The 22,293-nt window shown below is 34.1% G+C and overlaps 1 protein-coding gene and 1 non-coding gene across 4 annotated transcripts in view; both read right to left on the reverse strand.

Annotated features, from left to right (window-relative positions):
- KPNA4 (karyopherin subunit alpha 4) overlaps positions 1-22,293 on the reverse strand; it is a 52,033-nt gene that overhangs the window by 11,282 nt on the left and 18,458 nt on the right. The window contains exons 2-14 of one of the 3 annotated variants that reach the window (XM_067033924.1): positions 22,001-22,095; positions 18,594-18,638; positions 17,672-17,761; positions 17,533-17,562; positions 17,385-17,437; positions 14,444-14,539; positions 13,838-13,923; positions 11,912-11,998; positions 9,919-10,088; positions 9,769-9,813; positions 6,728-6,859; positions 2,393-2,521; positions 941-1,045 (exon numbers count right to left, since the gene is read on the reverse strand). In XM_067033924.1, the coding sequence (XP_066890025.1) occupies positions 941-1,045; positions 2,393-2,521; positions 6,728-6,859; positions 9,769-9,813; positions 9,919-10,088; positions 11,912-11,998; positions 13,838-13,923; positions 14,444-14,539; positions 17,385-17,437; positions 17,533-17,562; positions 17,672-17,761; positions 18,594-18,635 (1,065 nt within the window). In that variant the 5' untranslated portion in view covers positions 18,636-18,638; positions 22,001-22,095. The remainder of the gene's footprint in view (positions 1-940; positions 1,046-2,392; positions 2,522-6,727; positions 6,860-9,768; positions 9,814-9,918; positions 10,089-11,911; positions 11,999-13,837; positions 13,924-14,443; positions 14,540-17,384; positions 17,438-17,532; positions 17,563-17,671; positions 17,762-18,593; positions 18,639-22,000; positions 22,096-22,293) is intronic. The other 2 variants (XM_067033923.1, XM_059064983.2) reach the window with 2 other exon arrangements.
- Positions 1,862-2,185, reverse strand: LOC131757892 (small Cajal body-specific RNA 7). The gene has a single exon (XR_009336040.1). It is a non-coding gene; the product is annotated as a small Cajal body-specific RNA 7 (non-coding RNA).

Raw genomic sequence — 22,293 nt, forward strand, 5'->3', positions numbered from 1 at the left:
ATATATTTTAAAGTAAACCAACAGTTGATAAGGAAAAGCTCTTTTTTCTTCTTTATTGAAGAATCATGGCTAATACATAAAGAATGGCAGAATTACAGGCATCATTCTGCAGTTCCTAGCATAATAAGTGATCTAGGTAATGATCATTATGACTGCCGAAAAACCATTATGTGAAAGAATGATGAATAACTTTATAATAATTGGCTGGAACAGGCTGATAACATCTGAGCTGACTTAATCTAAATATCACTAAATGTAGGACAAACAGATAGAATGTTTCTCCCTCAGGTGAATCATTAGTGCATTAAATATTTCTGCCTAAAAATTGAACCCGATCTACCAGTTTATAGGAAATTAGTCTCTACTACCAGTTTGTAGGAAACATGGAAGAAAAGATCAAGATATCCTCTCTTTAATTAACAGATCAGTGTCGAGAAAAAAACCCTCATGCTGTGACTGGACACTTTAAACTGTCTCTTTCCCAAACTTTAAGGTAAGCATGCAATGATATGGTGTATGATTAAAACAGCACACTTAGTTGCTGTTTGATCTTGGGCAATTTATTTGTCTATACCATAGTTTCTTCATCTGTCAAATGGGAATAATTCTTAACCTCACAGAGTTACAGTAATAAAGAAATAAAGTAATATATGTAAAGTGCTTGGTACAATATGTAAGCATTTATAGTCAGTAGTAGTAATATGAATTTTTAATAAACTTCAGGATAATGGTAATTTTGATAAAAGAATGATATAGAAAAAGGGCCCGGGGTTTCTAAAAGGAACTATTTCCTGTATATAAAAACTGCTTGAAAGTTTTAATATTAATACTGTTTTACTGTACTACTCATGCCTTTGTATAGGTTGTAATTAAACAGAAAAGTATATATTCACATAATTCTTTTCCTCTTACACAGATACATACAAGATGACTTTCTTACCTTATCCAAAAGGTGTATTATCATTGGTACAAGATTGGCATCAATTACTGCCTGAACCTGCTGCTGATTTCCTGCGGTGATGTTAGAGAGGAACCACACTGCTTCCTGTAGAACAAGACCCTTTCAATATTTCTCATTAAAAAATAAAATCTGCAGCTGAACTAGGAAAAAGCACATTCACTACAACGTCCAAATGATTTTATGGAGTATGTTCCGTAATAAAAAATTTAGGAATCTGAATTCCTCTATCCCCATTCCATATTTTTCTTTGGACAAATTGCTAATGACCCTAGTCTAAGTTATAATGAACTAGCCCTTCTAAAAATTTCTTGAAAACAATGTTCCCAAACACTAAGACTCAAAAGAAGCTTGGCTGAACAAATACTAAGGAACTGATGAGCTGCAATACAAATACAAATCCTAAAACAATTGTAAAGGAGATTCAGCATCCTCCTCACATAGCATGCTTTATTCTCTCTTCTGTTCTGACTGAGTTGTAGCCAAAGTAGATAAATCTCTCAATTATTCATGATAATGGAAACACAAAAACTGAAATAGTGGATTGTTTTAGTATACCTATTTGTAATAGTCATTCATTGCACCATCTCTCTCAAGAGTTAAAGTGGAACCAGATGTTTGACTGCTTTACTACCTTAATGATCTTTTTATGCTACCCTTTACACCACAATGTGCTACTTCTACCAAGATGATTACAAGTCATTTTTTTTCAGACAATAAATGCATACTAAAAACACAGAATGAAATAAGACAAAATATCTGCCTAATGTCCTATGTAGGATATTGCTATAATTTACCAAAGTTAATAAACTTATTAAACATATGAATTTACTAAAGGGAAACATTTTCTCTATTTTAAAAAAGTAGTAAACAAGTTTTACTCCTAGTGTGCAGTAGGCTCTTTTGGATCAGATCACAGGATCATGTTTAATGAACCTGTTAGAGATTTTAGGGTGCTAGGCTACTTAGGTGAGCTGTTCTTGGGTTATAATCATCGGCAATGTTGTAATCAACAACCCACGTATTTCTACAACAGCCTCAGATGCACTCCAACGTCAGCATCACCAGTCAGTGCCCCCTTTTCATAGCCTCCACAAGCACACACACATGCACACACACTCTATCAAATAGCTAAAAAATATTAAACTTAGATTACTTAACTTACGTATTAAAATCTTCCAATCATACAACATTCAACACCCAATTATCTCTATTTCATCATTTCCGAGAGCCAAATGTGTACTGTTTACAATCGGTTTTATATATAGAAAATCATGCACCAATCCATGTCATAAAGAGTAAAATATTTTCTCTTAATGTCTAAATGACAGTTTATGTTAATAAACAGTATTAAAGACACTTGAGTCTCTAATTTTGCAAATGAAAATGGCTACTTTATATGCTAATTATTAAACAGTATTTTAAAATACTTACTTTATTAATTTTCTCTTTGGGATGTGTCAGAAGTGCAGGGAAGTGTGAAAGAGCATCACAGTTCAAAACTACTTGTGTTTGCTCATCAGTTCCAGTAACAATGTTGCCCACAGCTCGAAGTGCTGCTGTCTGAAACATAAAAAGATTTAATGAGATATTGTCCTATATGAATCACTTATTACCACAAAGGTATGTTATGCAGGCTATGAAAGATATATACATATTTTATATAAATTTGTTTTATTTATTTTTGGCTGCATTGGGACTTCACTGCTGTGTGCGGGTTTTCCCTAGTTGCAGGGAGCAGGGGCTACTCTTCGTTGCTGTGTGGGCTTCTCACTGCGGTGGCTTCTCTTGTCCGGAGAGCAGGCTCCAGGTGCGTGGGCTTCAGTAGTTGTGTCATGCGGGCTCAGTAGTTGTGGCTCATGGGCTCTAGAGTGCAGGCTCAGTAGCTGCGGCACACAGGCTTAGTTGCTCCACGGCATGTGGGATCTTCCCGAAACAGGGATGGAACCCGTGTCCCCTGCATTGGCAGGCAGATTCTTAACCACTGCGCCACCAGGGAAGCCCCTGGTTATGAAAGATATCTTTATGCATTCATGCCTACCTATCCTTTCTGAGCAAGTTGTGTCAGACACTGATTTTGGAACAGAGGAGTGAATAGGACAGACACAAACCCAGCTCCTATGAAGCTTCCATTATTGTAAGAGGAAACAGCCAATAAACAAGTAAGTATGAAGGATAATTTTAGATAGTAATTATGGCCATAAAGAAAATAAGATAATACAAAAGTTTTTGTGTGAATATGTTTTCAGTTCCCTTGGGTATATACCTGGAAATGGAATTGCTGGATCATATAATAGCTCTACATCTAACTTGTCCAGGTACTGTCAAACTATATTCCAAAGAGGCTGTACCATTTTACATTCCTACCAGCAATGTATGAGGATTATACTTTCTCTACATCCTTGCCAACACTTGTTACTGTCTTTTTGATTATACCATCCTGGTGGGTATAAATTGTACTTCACTGTGGCTTTGACTTGCTTTGCCTTAATGACTAAGGATATGTTGAACATGTTTGTATGTGCTTATGGACCATCTGTATGTCTTCTTTGGAGAACATTAAAATTTTTAAATCATTTAAAATTAGGTTGCTGGGACCTCCCTGGTGGTGCAGTGGTTAAGATTCCACGCTCCCAATGCAGGGGGCCTGGGTTTGATCCCTGGTCGGGAACTAGACCCCACACACATGCCACAACTAAGGAGTCCTCGAGCTGCAACTAAGAGCCCACATGCCACAATTAAGGAGCCCACCAGCTACAACTAAGACCCAGCACAACCAAATAAATAAATAAATAAATAAATAAATAAATATTAATATTGGGTTGTCACTTTTTTTTGTTGAGTTTCAAGAGTTTGGTTTTTTTTTTTTTTTTTAATTTTTGCGTTATGCGGGCCTCTCACTGTTGTGGAGCACAGACTCTGGACACGCAGGCTCAGCGGCCATGGCTCACAGGCCCAGCCGCTACCCGGCATGTGGGATCTGCCCGGACCCGGGCACGAACCCGTGTCCCCTGCATCGGCAGGCGGACTCTCAACCACTGTGCCACCAGGGAAGCCCTCAAGAGTTCTTTATGTATTTTGGAACACTAATACCTCTTCATATACATGATTTGCAAACATTCTCTTCCATTCTGTAGGTTGTCTTTTCACTTTCTTGATGGTTTCCTTAGTTTTCAATTTTGGAAGTCCAATTTATCTATTTTTTCCTTAGTTGCTTGTGGTGTCATATCTAAGAAACTACTGCCTAATCTGAGGTTATGAAGATTTATGCCTGTGTTTTCTTCTAAGAGGTTTATACTTCTGAATGTTACATTAAGCTGTTTGATTCATTTTGAGTTAATTTTTTAAAAATATGGTGTGAAGTAGGGCTCCAACTTCATTCGTTTTTGATTTTTTTTTTGTTTGTTTTTTTTTTTTTGCTGGTACGCAGGCCTCTCACTGTTGTGGCCTCTCCCGCTGCGGAGCACAGGCTCCGGATGTGCAGGCTCAGTGGCCATGGCTCACGGGCCCAGCCGCTCCGCGGCACGTGGGATCTTCCCAGACCGGGGCACGAACCCGTGTCCCCTGCATCGACAGGTGGACTCTCAACCACTGCGCCACCAGGGAAGCCCCCAACTTCATTCTTTTACATATGGATATCCAGTAGCCTCAGTACCATTTGCTGAAAAGACTATTCTTTGCTCACTGAATTTTCTTGCACCCTTGTTGAAAATCAATTGATCATAAATGTGTAAGTTTATTTCTAGACTCTTGATTCTACTTCACTGATCAATATGTCTATCCTTATGCTAGAATCACAAGGTTTTGTTTTCTCTAGCTTTGTAGTCAAGTTTTGAAGTGAGAAGTCCCCAAACCTGGTTTTTTTTCAAGATTGTTTTGGCTATTTCTGGGTCCATTGCATTTCCATATGGATTTTAACAGGAATTGCATTTAATCTGTCGATAAATTTGGGAAGCACTGCCATCCTAATACTGAATCTTCCAATCCACGAACATGGATGTCTCTCCACTGATTTAGGTCTTGTTCAACTTCTTTCAAAAACGTTTTGTAATGGCCTAGCTTCTTTAACAAATAAATTTAACAGGGGAAAGAAAAAAAGAAGAAAGTTGTAGAGTAACAGAAACATAAAGACATAGCTACCACATGCAATGTGTTGACCTTGTTTGAATACTGATTTGGTCAAATTGTGAAAAGGAAAACAAAAATGAGGCAATAAGGAAAATTCGGATACTGATTGGATTTTAACATTACGGTTTCCTAAAGTGCTCTGATGGTATTGTGAATATGTTAAAAAAAATAGCCTTACTTTTTAGAGATGCAACCTGGGTGAAATTAGACAATATCTGGAATATGTGTCAAAATAATTTGGTGGGGAAGTAGAGATATAGAGGAAACCTATATAGTTCATTACATTATTCTTTCTAGGTTCCTAAATTATGGCATGAAAGTTGAAAAAGTTTTAAAAAATCTATTAGTTACCAGGCAAAGTACAGAACATTAACTTTCCTTGAGAGTTGGCTCAAGTGAAAGTCCAAGCCCTATTTTCTCAATAAAGTCCAGTATTAAAACTGAAGATGCATTCTGAAAAAACAAAACCAAAATGCAAACCAAAAACCTATACCAAGACATAGGTACCACACTAAAGAAATGCAAACTTCATAAGAATCTAGTAGGAATATTTAAAATAAACCACAAATAACCCTAAATGACAAATTATTCTATTAATCAATTCTTCTGAATCAATTCTTCTGAATTTAGCTAAGTGTTCCCTCTTTTAAGTGCTTTAAATTTTATAGCAGTGGGTCTCCATTTTGACAGTACATGAATATAACCTAAAGAACTTTTTAAAGCCCACGTTTCTAGGAAATATCCAGATTTACTGAAACAGAATTTCTAGGAGTAGAGCAAGTGAAATACACTAATTTTTTTTCTTTAGGCTTCCCACAGCTGATTTTATTGTCCAGCCATGGTTGAGAAATAGTGAATCAGGTTAACAGTTTTCCTTATGCTATTATTGTGCTTTATAAGCTCTTAGTCATTCTAAGATTAAAGCATGCAATTTACCTCAGAAGGAAAGGGAGAGCTTGCTGCTTGCTGCATCTCCCTTTACCACCGTAGTTTGACTTATAGTAGTAGTTTGCTTATAATATTTGTGTGAACTTCTCACCTTCTCTTTTTTGGCTCTTTCTAGATGCGGATTCTTTGGGATAAATATTTATATGGAAGGATTTTTAAATAATAAAACAAAACAAAATTAAAGAAAAAGATTTTAAATAACTGAGAGAAGACAATTTAGGAAGCCCCTAAGCAGCACATTTCAGTACAAAGCCTTTATCACAGTGCCAGTGAAGCTAAGCATTAACTAAACTTGCCAGGTGCAGTGAAGGAGAATAAAAAAGGACAGCTGTTGGGGGGAAGGGGGTGGGGGAAGGAGCAGGAGAGTGGAAGAAGAAAAATTGGAAAAGTAGGAAAAATAATCAGTACTTGTTTCAGATGCTACCCAAGTTGCTATATGAACTGCCCTGGTCTACATTAGAAATCAGTAATTTACGAAAAAGTCAACGTGGCTTTTTTTTTTGGGGGGGGGGTTTCTTGTAGTAATCTATCTCATTTTCTCCATCTTTAAAATGGGGATATAATAACTCACTCTTTTCATCGCAGATATGTTGTTATTAGGCTAAAAAAATACTTCACACTATTGACATTACACATGTGCAAATGTCACACTTAAAGCAAACAGTGACATGTTTTTATCAATAAAAAACTCACCTGAACCTTAACTTCCTGGTGGCTGAGCAGAGGAACCAAATGAGGGACTATTCCAGAGTCTATTACCATCTGTATCTGTTCGTTGCCAGCATCAGTAAGGTAAGAGAGGGCCCAGACCGTATCTACCAATATCTAATGAATAAAAAAAATTCAAATAGCCTTTGAATATTTTCTCATTTCAAAAATTCTTAACCATATGGACTAACCTATGATTGTTCTACTATCTTCTTTCTTCCCTTTTCTCTCACCTAAATTCACTGGAATCAATCTTCTCTCTTATACTAAGCATCATCGTCTATGAATGTCTCTAACAAGTGTGTGCATCTTCTAGCCATATTTAGGTTAATTATGATCTTGTTCACAGATTGGTATCCACTCTTAACCCATAGATACAAACACACTACATAGCACATAAAATATGAGAAAAAGACATTCTCCTTCCCAAATGCTCAGATTGAGGGGTACTAGGTCCAAGGACATTGTGATAAATGCATGTAGCTGGAAAGAGTATATGTATCCAACATACACGGTGGTTCAAAACATCTGGGCTAGGTGAATATATTCAAGGTGTTCTCACATCAATACCGTGTTGGTAGGTCTAAAGCCAATACTCCAGTATTAGGATTACAGTACTTTCATCTTTTTCAACCAGTTTGCTTTGCCTTATAAAACCAGAGGCAACTTCCCAAATAGAAATCTCCCACAGCTGCAGATCAAGACATTAAAAGCAACCATAGGTCAACTTGTGAGACCTATAATCAAAAAACATGTTCTAGTTAAAAAACAACAAACAAAAAACCCCAAAAAAAACAACCAAACAAAACTATAATTTACATCAGCTGCCAAAAGTACTTTAAAAAAAAAAAAGCCTCTGTAATTAACTTATAATGATTATATTTCAAAGTACAACAGGCCATTGTGTTTCTTCTTTCTTTGTATATGAAGTCCTAATTAGAAGTTATGGCCAAAACGAAGAATGACAAACAACTGTTAAACTGCTAAATAATACAATTATTGACAAAGACACAGTAATAAATAATTGTGCCTGAAACTTTACTTCCGAAAGCCTTTCTGGAATATGAACACTGTGTCAAAAGACAAACCAGAAAAGTCTGAAACCTTTAAATTCTCAATCAATGATATGTTTAAAACATCCAAGAAGCTCCTAGAAGAAAATAGCACTTTGCCGTTTTTCCTTTCAGAAATTCAAGAAAGCACTATGGATATTTTTAACGTAAAAAGAAGACACCAAATGAAAAATTCACACACATAAAGTGGTATCAAAATATGTGAGACAACTAAATTTCAACTTACAAAAGTAACTTTTTTTTTTGCCAAAATTTGTAGATACAGGCAAAAAAACTTCAAGTTACTTGTGCATGACTGTATGTAAAATCCAGATATATTTTTTTAAAAGGCCCAATACTAAACATGTCATTAATATGCTCACATCAAAATCACAATTTAAATCAGACCTGATCTCATATGCACTTTTTGCGTCAGCAAAGTTAAGTCTATGATAAGTTTACTAATTACAACTAGAGTGTAATTTCAATGTTTTCACGTATGGTTTGTGGAAGCAGTTTATTTTATTTTTTTTATTTCTTTGACGGCCTGATTTAAGAACTTGCTCCTAAGTGTTAACCTAAGAAGATTTCATGTTTAGTAAACATTATTGTTTAGTAAACAGTATTACTAATGCTACTAAAAAAGAACAAGGCAAACTGGCTTGAGAAATTCAAGATATATCAAGAGCAAGAAAAATGGAGTTAAATGTCAAATGGATTGGGGTAATAAACAAGTGGAAAGAACACATCTCTGAATAAGGTCAACCAAGATGTCTAGTTTTCCAGAAGCGTTATAAACGTTGAGATTAATCTTTCTTGGAAATCTTTTAATAAAAGTAAAATACAAAAAACTGTAATTTAATCAAAGAATTTGGCTATAATAAGCCAAAACCAAAATTTGTTTACATGTGTGTATTTTTTGCTTGTTTGTTTTTTAAGCACCCTAGACTATCTGGAGCTAGAAAAAATATCTTTAGGACAAAGATAATGTTCATCTAATGAGTATCAAGCACATTATGTCACTGCTTGATGTAGTATAATTCTAACTTTAATTTGTTCCATATCTTTACAGAGATCCTGGCAAAAGGGTATTAATACCCTAGAAACTGTGAAGGAATGAAGCAGCTTGTCAGACACTGATCATACAAAACTGTGTTTTTGAAGACCTACACAAGGTTCTAATTGTTACTAAGCGTTTTATCCATGTGATCTTCTTTTACCCATTATATTCCTAGCTCTTGAAGGCCAGACTGAATTTATAAGGAGTTACGGCAGTTTCCCACTCATTCATACTTCCTGAGTTGCTTTCTCCTTTGCTCTGTGTTAATAAATATGAGTAGTATATATTTACTATGTTTAAAATCTAGCCTGCACTGATTTTTCTCCTTTTTGTTTGTATACTCAAGAATTATCTCCACACCAAGTGAAGCCATTACCAAAGTCACTATAAATGAATTAACAGAGTAAAAATGAAATTACAGACCAACTGATATTCATGGTTTGGAGTAAGAATGGTATATGAATACAAACCCATGCATAAAGGCAAAAATATTTCTTTTTTACCTTTTGAAAAATAATACCACTAGGTATAGGTGTTCTCTCAATGGCCAGTTGTCAAAGTAAGCTTTCATAAAAAGCTCATGAACAATCAAAGATAAAATCTTAGTGAGAGAGATTACTAACTGGCAACTTTAAAAACTTCCAGTGTCGGTTTTCACAACACTAATATATAATATATGCACATACATTACTGCCCAGACCAAAATAACAGGCTTGATTTCTTCACTGAAATTACATATTGTGATATGGGTAAACACAGAGAAAATATAAAATACCAAACTATGTATTGCAGCTCCTGAAATGAAAAAATTTGATAGAGTACACTGACATAATGTCATTTTCTCCCCTATGTCACAGGGACAAGCCCTAACCATATATACATATAAAAATATATGATGGGAAGCGTTTACTCACATTTACGTCTGTGTGATGAATTAAAACACAAAGAGCTGGAAGAATCTGAAGAGAGAAATATATAGATTTAAAAATATACACAGATAAAAATATACACATAATGATATCTACTTTACTTTAAAAGAAAACAAAAACAAAAATACTTGTTACCTCCTGAATGGTTTCCATTGGGGGTGGTGGGTCTTTGTGGCGACATAAGTTGACCATAACCCAAGTAACATTTCTTAAGAATGTTATAGGAATAGATGGACTTATGAAGGAAAGTAAAGGTTTCACAACTCCAAGACTTATGACATAATCTCTACACTGTGGCCCGTCACCTGTAGGAAGAAGGATTTATTAACTCAATACAATAGGCAATTCAGAAAACGTAAAGCACTGGGTTCAATATGCTACTTCCTGTATTTGAACCAAGTACACTATTTCGTTTTATGTGAAAGTTTTAGACAATAATAACCTAGTTCACATTTTAGGTCTTTGAGCCAAGAGAAGCAAGATAAGGTACTAAGATTTTTTGCACATTATTCATGTATTCAGGTTTATATGCTGTTCACCCTAAAATGTTTTTACACCATCTAAAAGCCTCAGTAAGGCTTTAAAGTACTTTGTGAACACAGAATTGTTGCTTTTTCTCTTCTCTCTCAATGGTACTCTAAAAGAAACTTTCATGTTATAAAAAGAGATATATTGAAATACCATTACAGAGAAAATATCTGTAGAATGTAAACTGATGATCTAATATCAAAGCATAGTGAGTATTAACTATAAATTACTCTATAAACATAGAAACTATGTCTCAAAGAGGCAGGGGAGAGGGAACCAATACCCCTAGATCAGTGGTTCCCATAGTGATTTGGGGGCCCTATCCCAAATCTGCTGAAACAGAAACTCTGTGGGTCCAGGATTCTGTTTTAACAAGCCCTTAGAGTTTGAGAATCACTGCCCTAGAGAAAAGTGTCAAATTTAATTTCCTCTATCTAGAGCACCACTGTAATTTGTAGTATGAAAGCCACACTAAAGTATTACGATCCGTAAGTGAAAACACTTTGCCCTGCACTGTGGTATTTGAAGATGCTTGTTCTTTTTGCATCCATGTATTCTAATTAATTCTATAATATCACTGGAATTAAAAGCCAAAGATCAAGATGTTGTATTAATAGTTCTAAATCTACAATTTGGTATAAAAGTGAGGGACTCTGGATATACAAATGATAGCATTCCTAAGAGTAATATACCATATGCCAAGAACAGTTTACAGGGAAATTCTCCCATTTGAAAACTTACAATTGTGGAGCACTAACCATACCTTACCTTCCATCTTGGCCCCCAAAAGGGTAATAAAGAGGAGGTATATGAGAGCAAAACTGATTACTTCCATGCAAAAATTAAAACATCTGTGGCAAAAATAACTTTTAACATCATGGTACACAATACAGTTCAGACCCCAGATTGTTTCCATTCTCCACTGGAGGATAGATTTTTGAATTTTTGAGTTTGGGTAAAGTTAGGCTGTAGTTAAAAAACAAATTCTTGAAATATTGGAATTGTCTTTAATTATTCTTCCTACAGTTATTTATCAGAAAAAACTTGAAGGTATGGCAATCATGGTGGTCAACATTTAATGAGACTGCCTATAAGGTACAGATACCACATGTATGATGATGACCTCATGATGATAGTGGATAACATTACTATATTTCATTGCACTAAAATCCACAAGAGATAAAAAAATTTCAATTTAGATTCTTCTCAGAACTGCTATTATAGAGAAAAATTTTGGTTTAAGTTTTGCCGCCTCCTTTTTTCTTATTATTTCCTAGGATAGTAAGAGAGTTGAGGAATAAAATGGACGAACATAATAAAGGGGAAAGAGAAAAATACCTAAATCACATACATATTTCATAGTTATTCAAATAATTAAGAGTTGACTATATACAAAGAGATATAATGGTATCACAAGCAACAAAAATGTTCATTCTGTTTACTATGGGTTTATACTTAAACAGCTGTAATTTCTGTAAACTAGTTCATAAAAACTAATACTAAAAAAGGCAAATTTCTTTTCAACTACTACTAGTCATTTTTATTACATAGTACATGATAATGACGATTGTTGGACTAGTATTACAAGTTTTAGACAAACCTATGATATTTCCCAATGCCCACACTGCTTGCTCACAGACATTTTGATGGGGTGAATGGAGAAGCCTCAGGAAAAGTGGCACAGCATCTGAAGAAGGAAAACATAAGCTATCATTTAAGTTTGAAGATACTGTTATATATCAATTATATTTCAATAAAATTGAAAGAAAAAAGGTTGAAAACACTATAACCTAAACCAAAAATCAAACTTGTTTCTTTGCTGAAATCCCAAAAGAAAGAAACCTATCAAAAATATATTTAAAATGTATCTTCATTCAATGATTTTCATTAGAATAACGGTAGTGGGAAATTTCTGGCTAGCAGACTATTCATCATCAAAATGACAGTTTTAATATACAGACAAATGTCAAATTAAGCTGATAAAATTTCATTCACAGTTAAAACCGGATTTAATTCCAATTTCAAGAAATTAATTCCTTATAGATTAGCATTATCTTCAAATTTGAAAAACACTCCAATTATTAAAATAACTTTTGAATACAGAAACTTAAAATAACATCATATGGGTCTTTAGCCAGGCCAGTGATTCCTGTGCCACGTGAGACCTTCTGAATCAGAAAATGATTCTGTTGCTTAACACAAGGAAAAACAAAGAGACGTTTAACAGAATAATACTGCACTGAACAAATGATTCTTCTATTTCTTTTCTTCCCTCTGATATTGCTCTGAAAAATGCTATTTGAGTACATGTAGATCAATCATGCTTACTTATAGTAAAAAGTAATTCATTTATCCATTACTTTTGGTATATTAACACAGACTAGCAGTGTTAACAAATTCTAAGCCTCTTTCTAATCTTTAAGGAACACAAAAGAAAAAAGAAAAAGAGGGATTAAGACATTGTCTTGAGATCATAAAATTAACTAAACAGTCAACTATACAAAGCAAAACCAAAACAAACCAAACCCCAAAATCACCTGAACCCAAAATTAATCAGTTTTATTAAGTTTTAAGGAAATTATCTTTTCTATGTAATATTATAATACAAGTGTCTATATAATAAAATCCTGATAACACTTTTGTTCCCTTTCAAAATCATGACAGTGCTTAAGATTTTAACAGGCTTAGACAATTATACCGCTTACATATTTGAAGGGGATTCTGAAAGTACCTTCTTTAAAATTATTAATTTCTTTGTTTAGTAGAAGAATCAAATAGTACTTACGAAAATAATTCAAGTTATTACTTTCAATAATTATTTCCCACTTACATTTCTTGGAACATAAAAAACAACCAATCCTATAATAACAATGAAAAAAAAATTTCAAGCCATTCTCTAAAGTAGGACTACTTTATAAAAGAAGATTTCTTTAAAATGTATAATGGACATCTCATTATCAGTGTCCAACAGGTAATATGGCAACAGGAAAAACACCTTTATTTATGTAATGTCCTATAAACACAATAATGTTACTACTATAATTACGAAATGTTCTCAGATTTAGAATCAAATGAATTTTTGCAAACAGAAAATGTCAGCCAATGGGACAAGATGATCAAAGTAACATACTTGAGTTGGCCTATTTCAACTACCTTATTTGTTACTGAATTCAAAATACTTGGGCTTCCCTGGTGGCACAATGGTTGAGAGTCTCCCTGCCGATGCAGGGGACACGGGTTCGTGCCCCAGTCTGGGAAGATTCCCACATGCCGCAGAGCGGCTGGGCCCGTGAGCCATGGCCACTGAGCCTGAGCGTCCGGAGCCTGTGCTCCGCAACAGGGAGAGGCCATAGCAGTGAGAGGCCCACGTATCGCAAAAAACAAAACAAAACAAACCACCAAAAAACAAAAAAATACTTAATTACTTTATACTATTAATAGCTCTATTCTTTTAGGAAAAGCACTGAGTTTTTTAATTAACTTTTTTTTTGAAAATCACAATTTTGTCTCTTAATAACCAACTTACTGGACTGAACTACTGCTTGAGTTTGTTCAGAGGTTCCAGACGCAATGTTTGTCAAAGCCCATGCAGCTTCGAACTGTAAAGAAGGACTACAAAAAACAAATATTTTAAACAGCAGGAATTTCTACATTGGCCCAAATACCTACCAACCACTCCTCCCCCTAGCATTTTAAAAGTATTAAATATTTTTATTCAAAAGATCTATGCACCCAGTACTTTTTTTTTTTTAACTTCCAATGACTATTTAAAACATCTCTTCGGTATAAAAAGCATACAACCTCCTCAGGTGTTCTTATTTTTAGTAAGAACTCTTTATTAAGATACCTGCACATTACTGCCCAAACAGTTTTCTCAAGTACCTATCTGGCTAAACTAGTTCTTGCCCATTTTCAAAGCTTTAAAGTTAAATATATCATTCTCAAGTTCCCATTTGGTCTTTACTTTCCTCTCTTGGTGTAAACATACCTTACACTGTTTTTCACTTTGGCTTCTCAACTCCATCTCATAGCCCCCCCCCTTTTTTTTCTTTAAAGACCAAACTAACTACAAGAAAATCTTGTCTTCTGCAAAGGATAAATCCTAAATTACTTCTTAAAATAATGTACTTACTTGTCATCTCTTTCAAGACAATGGACTAAAATAGGCAATATTCCAGATTTTATTAAGTCATCAATTGGTGGATTTCGATCACTGGACAAAAGCTTCCTATAAGAGATACAAATATACCCCTTGTGAAACTTAATGACATATAATTAAATTCAAATTCACATTTGACATATTACAATAAACTGAATATTTGGCACAAATACTCTCCCTGCAAGCTACTTTTTAAATTATAATAATGCAACCTTTTCTCTATTATAAAAAGATTAATTTATAAATTTACAGAGATTACTAATAATTAGGAAAAAATGGTAAGACATGAACCACTTCTTTTTAAGTTAGGACAAAAGCAGATAGGATGCTGGTACAAGTTTATAGCTGATACTAGTGTCCAGTTCTTCATCCTACTCTATATACCAAATCAAAGGTCATAAAAGCTCAACAACATTCTCGTAACAACTAAAGGAAATGAAATAAACACAGCAATACACAGGAAAATATCCAGAGAGACATTGGAGATACTAAGGTGAACAAGACAGACACATCCTTGCTCTCATGGAGCTTAGAGGGTAAAACAACAATACCTAGTACCTGTTTACACATATGGCAGACTGCAGTTTTAGCTGACAAAACCTAAATGTGGCCTAACACAAACCTTCACCCATTTGAATCCCCTGCACTACTATATGAAGACAATGTTTAAGCAAGCTTAATCAGATTATTCCCCTATATAAACCAAGTGATGGCTGCTAGTTTACTACCCTATCAGTGTAAACTCCTTGACCAAGTTTTTTATAACACTCCACAAACTGGCTCCATCTTATTTATCTAGCTAATCTTATTCTCTGTAATTCAAAAACAGGTCAGTTGTCCGTCCGACCATTTCAGTCTAATTTCTAGGCCCTTCAAATCCTATTCCCCACACTTGGAATGCTCTCTTTTTTGCCTATTCAAACTCTATCTTTTCAAGTTAAATGTTTTCAAAATACCCTCTCTGAATTCCGAGAATATGTACATGGCATATGGCTACATTCGCTGTTGAGCATCACTATTTTTAATATAGTTTTGCCTTCCCGATTAGGTTCTAAACTTCTTACAAAGCAGTAATTATTCCACATGCTTCTTCACAGTATTTTCCGTAATAAATGGTACGATTCTTTGCACAACACAGGAAATTAACCCAGTCTTTCTTAATCAAGATTTCAAATTTAATAAAAGAAATTATTTTTTATTACTTCAGTGAGGACATTCTTAAAGAGAAATGTCTCTTTTTCTTTGACTGTAAAATGAGGCATACAATATCTACAATGTATCATCAGTTTGGTGACACTGTCTTGCTCTGTGCTAAGGTGCCAGTAGTTTACCCACAGTTGTTTTTGCAACAACCATGTGAATGTTAACACAGTAAAAACAACAACAAAAAAAGGCAAATAAAGTCTTAGAATTATTGTGAAAATAATACCCCCTGAAGTTATCCCAAGCTCTCCTAGGGATCCACACACTGTATTTTGAGATCCGCTGCCTTAGGAGCCTTAGGGCTTTAATTATCTTACAGAACTCACGTTGAGAAGAGCTGCTCCAATACTACAATCAACTCTGACAATGGTGAGCATAATGTATCAATTTCTTAATCATTCTTCCTATTAACATTAATTTGCCATTTTGAGATGTGAAAACTTCTATGATTTTCTTCCTACATAGCAAAGTCCTCTCTAAGAAGTTCTTCTACCTGTGGTGGGCAACACTTTAATTCTATAATTTCCATATGTGTTCTAGGTCATTTAAAGTGAATACACAGAAGTAGGACAGTCTAATAAACATAAAAGGGACTCATGCACTGGATATTATATAAAACTGTGAAGTTTTTTTTTACTTTAAAATTCTGTAACTAGAATCAATTTCTTGCTTAAGTGTCTCTTTCCTACTATTACAACACAGGGTGTTATTCTTTTATTTATAAAAAAACAAAGAGGCTTCCCTGGTGGCACAGTGGTTAAGAATCTGCCTGCCAATGCAGGAGGCATGGGTTCGAGCCCTGGTCCAGGAAGATCCCACATGCTGCGGAGCAACTAAGCCCATGCGCCACAACTACTGAGCCCATGTGCCACAACTACTGAAGCCCGCGTGCCCTAGAGCCCATGCTCTGCAACAAGAGAAGCCACCGCAATGAGAAGCCTGCACACTGCAATGAAGAGTAGCCCCCGCTCACCGCAACTAGAGAAAGCCCGCGTGCAGCAATGAAGACCCAATGCAGCCAAAAATAAATTAATTAATTAAAAAACCCCAAAGAAACCACTATATTGTACTATGATACAACCATGTCTTCCCCAAGCTATTTATTAATACAAATGTCTCAGTAATAATTTTTTGTTTTTCCCTTAAAATATGAGTGTATAGGTTTTATAACAGAAATGTGCAAAAATAACTAAACTAAATATTCTTACGTTGACTGAGAAGTGGGAGTCTCTGTAGCCCTAAATCTTAATGTGTACTTCCCTGTACACTGCTACAATAAGCTTTAATTCAATTCATTGTTTGATCAATATGAGGACTGTGAGAAGAATTAGCTACCTGAGCAGGATTTGATGAATCTGACTTTTAATAAAACTAAATACCTATTAACTAAATACCTATTAATCAGTAAAAGGTAAAAAGCTTTATAAATAATGTTTTTCTATTAGTCTATAGCAATACCCTGTCAAATCAACTTTTCCCTAGCATTTGTACCTATTAGCCACACTAAAGCCTCAATGTATTAGTGAGTTTAGAAAATTGCTAATTTTAATACTCTAAATCAGAGAATAATTTTGAAAATAAATTCAGCTGGTCTATGACTGTTCTTTATTGTTTGTCGTCAAAGTTAATATAAGAAACAGGACTATATAGTGAAAACCCAAAAGAGAACTCCTGTGTAAGTTACAAAATATGTCCTTAAGATTTAACTTACCTAGCAGCTTGAACTGCACTTAACTGAATTCCTTGGTTATCACTTGAAGCATTCTATAAAAAAACAAAACAATTTTTGATGCAGATACACAGTAATTAGCTGTTAAGTCCAAGAAATACAAATGAAAAGGGGGGAAAACTCAACTTACTTGAACAATAGCTTCTAGAGAGGTATTTTGCTGGGAAAAAAGTTAGAGAAAACTATGTTAAAAAATCACCTTGTAATTCTGTATTTATGTAAAATTTTTTCACTGGTATTTTTAAATTACCAGAATAACAATTACTTACCACTCTATAATCACCATCTATGTCAGAGTCTTCACAGATATCTTCATGTGGTACATTCCTTCTCTTTAAGAGATGTTCATCTCTTTTATTCTTTAAAAAAAAAAACTTCAGTTAAATTTTAAAAAGCTAAATACTTTCATACAAAGGTTAGGCAGTCCTGTGCCTACAAAAAAACATGAAGTGCCTTTTAAAAGTAAAATGCAAATGCAGAAAATTCAACCAAATTGTGAATTAAACACTTAAGCAACACTAATTTGAGCCCCAAACCCCAAATATTACATTTTTCAATGAACCGTGAACAATGTAAAAATAAACTAAAAAACAAAATAATTTGATTAAAAAAGACAGTGTACAGTTTAAGCCAGAACCAAACATATATATTTATTTTAAAGTACTGAACCATTTTATACATCATCTGGGAGCTTCTCTTTATCACCTAAAAACAAAGTCAAAGCAAAAGCTGGGCAGTTCAAAATCAGACAAAAATCAACAATACCTTACAAAACTTAAAGGTCACTTGAATTTCACTAAAAATGTTTGGGACAAACTTAAAAATATATTCTCAACTAACCTACTTTAATACTTGAAAAGTTGATGAAATTTTTAAGTACCAAGTTCCTTTTATGGAGTAATTACTATTGTAAATAGCAGAACTATTTAGTATGACATACACTTTATATAAATCATTTAAAATTACAGAAGAAAAAAATCATTTGATAATGTGTTTATCTCTATATTTGGATAGTGGACAAACTGTATCTTGTCAACTTCAAGAGCTTGTCAAATTTAGTCAATCTTTCCATTTTCAAAAGAAAAAGAAATGCAAATTAAGCACTTGAGATTAATATGTTTGCTAATTTCTCTATACGCTGTAAGATTGTGAGAATTATGCTTGAAAGTACCCAATATTAATCAGGCTCACCTTCCTTAATTCAACTACAACTTCATTTCGTTGTCTTCTCATAGTCTACAAGAAATTAAAGAAAACTATTTTTAAAAAAATCACCTCAAATACCATCACCCAGAGAAAACTGATATTAACATTTTAATGTACATCCCCTTATCTTTTCTTCTACTCGTATATATACAGTCATACTTTACTCATAATAAAGATTATATTATATAGATGACTTCCTATCTTCATTTCATACTCACATTCTCAAATACTGAACATCACTTTGAAATTATTAATGGAGCTATAATATTGGATATACATAAAAATTTTAAACTGTAACATAAGAATTATTAAAAACACAAAGGTACAAAGAATAAAAGAACCCATAATCTCACCCCCTATATGAACTTCCTATTTAAAAAGTAATATGTATATACAAGGTAATCTCACCCCCCATATGAACTCCCTATTTAAAAACTAATATATGTATATGGTTAGTAAATGCAACTGCTTTAAAAAAGCAGGGGTGGGGGAAGGGGAGAGAACCTTCCTGCCCATTCATAGTTTCTTTCTCTAAAGGTAAACATTGTTAGATTTACTATGATTCTGACACACTTATCTATTTATTCTGATCTTCACCTTATTTTTGTTTATTTATTTAAAGATCTTAAACATCTTCCATGGTGGTATTGGCAGATCTATTTCATTATTCCTAAGAAGCATATTAATTATTGTACCACATACTGTAACCATTCTGTTTTTTAAAGTGTTTTTCTCATTTTAAAGTTACCTAACATAGAGGACTTCCCTGGTGGTGCAGTGGTTAAGAACTGGCCTGACAATGCAGGGGACACGGGTTCGAGCCCTGGTCCGGGAAGATCCCATATGCCACGGAACAACTAAGCCCATGTGCCACAACTACTAGGTCTGCATTCTAGAGCCCGCGTGCCACAACTACTGAAGCCTGTGAGCCTAGAGCCTGTGCTCTGCAACAAGAGAAGCCACCACAATAAAGAGTAGCCCTCGCTAGCTACAACTAGAGAAAGCCCAATACACTGGATAAGATATTAGATGAAACATATTTTGCAACAATAATCTGATTTTTATTGGTGGTGACAAAAATCACAGGTAACTTTAATATCTACTGAGGTTTATTGGCTACATTATTAACTGAAGGGAATACTGTTTCAGTTAGAAGTTAGTGAAAACAAAGATGTAATTAATTTTTTTCTAAGTGTCCGGGACCTCCTGAATTCCACCCATAGACTCCATGGGAATAAGGACTCGGTAAAGAACTCCTTTCTCCTTTTTATAACTCCTTTCTAAAAAGTCAATCAGGTCATGTTACTCCCCTCTTTAAAACCATCCAATGGCTCTACATTTTGGAGTAAATGCCCAGTCATTATAATGGTTTAAGTCTTCCCACCTCATCCCCTCCCTGGTTACCACCTCTAAGATCTCAGCTCCTATCACTCTCTCCATTCATTCTGCTGTATCCTCACTAACTTTGCTATTCCTCTAATGCACTGGAAATTCTCTCAGTAAAAGGTAGACTTTTGAGGGACAGAGATTATTTCTAGTCTAGTCTCTAATCCCATCTAAAGAAGTGGGATTAATGTACAATGAATGGGCTTTAACTGCTTAATAAAGCAAACTATTAATAAATCCTAAACAACTGCTATATATTGACCTAAATATTTATTTACACACAGTTTTCCCCCATTTTGTGCATCTTACTTACTAAATTTGGAGTTTCTGATAATTTGAAACTCTTAATAAAGGATTTATCAAAACAATTTAGCACTGTAGTTGCTGTGACATAAGCTTTGGGCTATTACTATCCACGGAAACATTTGCAAAATAAAAGAACTGACAACCTCTTTATAACAGAGTAAGAAAGAGTTTTCTTCTCTTGACAGAAAGCTGTTAGCTCCAAGGTAAAGAGAAGATTGAATGAAATAGTAATAGAAAGATATCCTACGCAACAACCTGACAGCATTTACCCATGTTTTTTATTGCAAAAACCAAAGTGTCTTAAAAGTGGTATTAGATATTTAGACATTTTCAAATCACAACCCCATCTCGAATCAAGAAGGACTTTTATTTCTCTGAGATCTCATAAAGAGATATACAAGGCTTCTTTTTCTAAATATTATCTTAAAGAGAAGGGTTTTTACATACTACATACACTGGATTCGCATGACTTAAGTGATGCAGTAAGCTGTCAATCAGAATTCCAAAAAGGCTGCCAAACTGGCCAAAGGCTTATTTATAGGCCAAAGACCATCTAAAAAACAAAGGCTGTAGAGGGTGCCCGCTTCCAGCCCCCCACCCCCAATAAAGAGCAGAATTCAGGCTGCTCTGATCATCCAGAGTTTTTATATTTCTTTGCTTGTAATACAGCTTCAAAGTTCTAAATTCAGGCAAAAGGGAACAAGAAATTGTCAAAAAATTCAAACAAGTAAATCTTACAAAACACAGAATGGTATTTCCATTTAATACGTATGTAGTTTTTAAAACTAACAAATAATTACTATGTATCCATTACTGTGCTAGGTTCTAGGGATTAATTACTTTCTCTGCTCCAATGGGGTGAAAAGTAGAGTACTTTCTTTCCAATTTATGGCTAGTTGATTTCTAAGTCACTTTTTATCCATATAATATACTGTTTTCTTTAAAACTTTAAAAACTATTAATTTAAGATATGATGATGTAATAATTTACTGTATGAAATGGAATGGTTTAAATTTTCTTGAGTAAAAAGTTAGGGTTTAGATCAGTAAGGACTCAGTAAGTCTTACTAGAGAAAAACGTTTAAAGAAAATTCTAAAGTTAGTCATTCAAAGGTAAGGTATATAATACTTTGATTTTATTTCACCCAGCCCGTCATTTTTACCTTAGGAATACTGATACTTAGGTAATAGCACAAAAAATCAAAAGAGTAAAAAAATTTATCAGGCATAAGATCTTTTGTGAAGTGATGAGCTATATTTTAAAATTGGTATGTAGTAATGTTAGCACAACTCTGAAAATTTGCTAAAAATCATTTAATTCTATACTTAAAATGTGTGAATTTTATGCAAAATAAACTATATCCCAATAAAGCAGTTTTTAAAAAGTTACACACACACAAATCCTCCCCCCAAAGTGGATTACTACTGTATTACTACTTAGAGCCTGCTAAAAAGCACACATTCAATTATTCAAATATTTATTAATCACCTCCTTGCCAATCATGAGAAACACAAGGATGGACCAGACACAGCATATCCATGGCCTTAAGGAGGTAGTACTCTTAGGACAAAAAAATACAATTTAATAAAATAGTAATAAGGCCTAATACTTAGCAAACACTGGGTGCCAAACACCATTCTAAATGTTACTTGAGTTTATTTATTTAAATATATGTAATGTGTTATAAGGTGCATACTAACCTTAACAGCAGAGAGACTATAATAAAGATGAAATATAAGCTGATGAAATATAAGCTGAATCTTTAAGACTGAATGGAAATTCAGTTAGACAGGCACTTCAGGTAGAAAACAGAGCATATACAAAAAGAGAGAATTAAAAGTGAGTTACTAGTGTTTTCAACCTATATAACCATCTCATCCTAAACATAAGTACAAGAGCTGTTTAACCCAATAAATATGGTAAACGAAATGCTAAAAATAAAAAACTATAAAAGTCTGTTTTCCCATTCTTTACCTATTTCTCCCTCCTCTCA

The sequence above is a fragment of the Kogia breviceps genome, chromosome 5, assembly GCF_026419965.1.
Source record: "Kogia breviceps isolate mKogBre1 chromosome 5, mKogBre1 haplotype 1, whole genome shotgun sequence".
NCBI classification, from domain to species: domain Eukaryota; kingdom Metazoa; phylum Chordata; class Mammalia; order Artiodactyla; family Physeteridae; genus Kogia; species Kogia breviceps.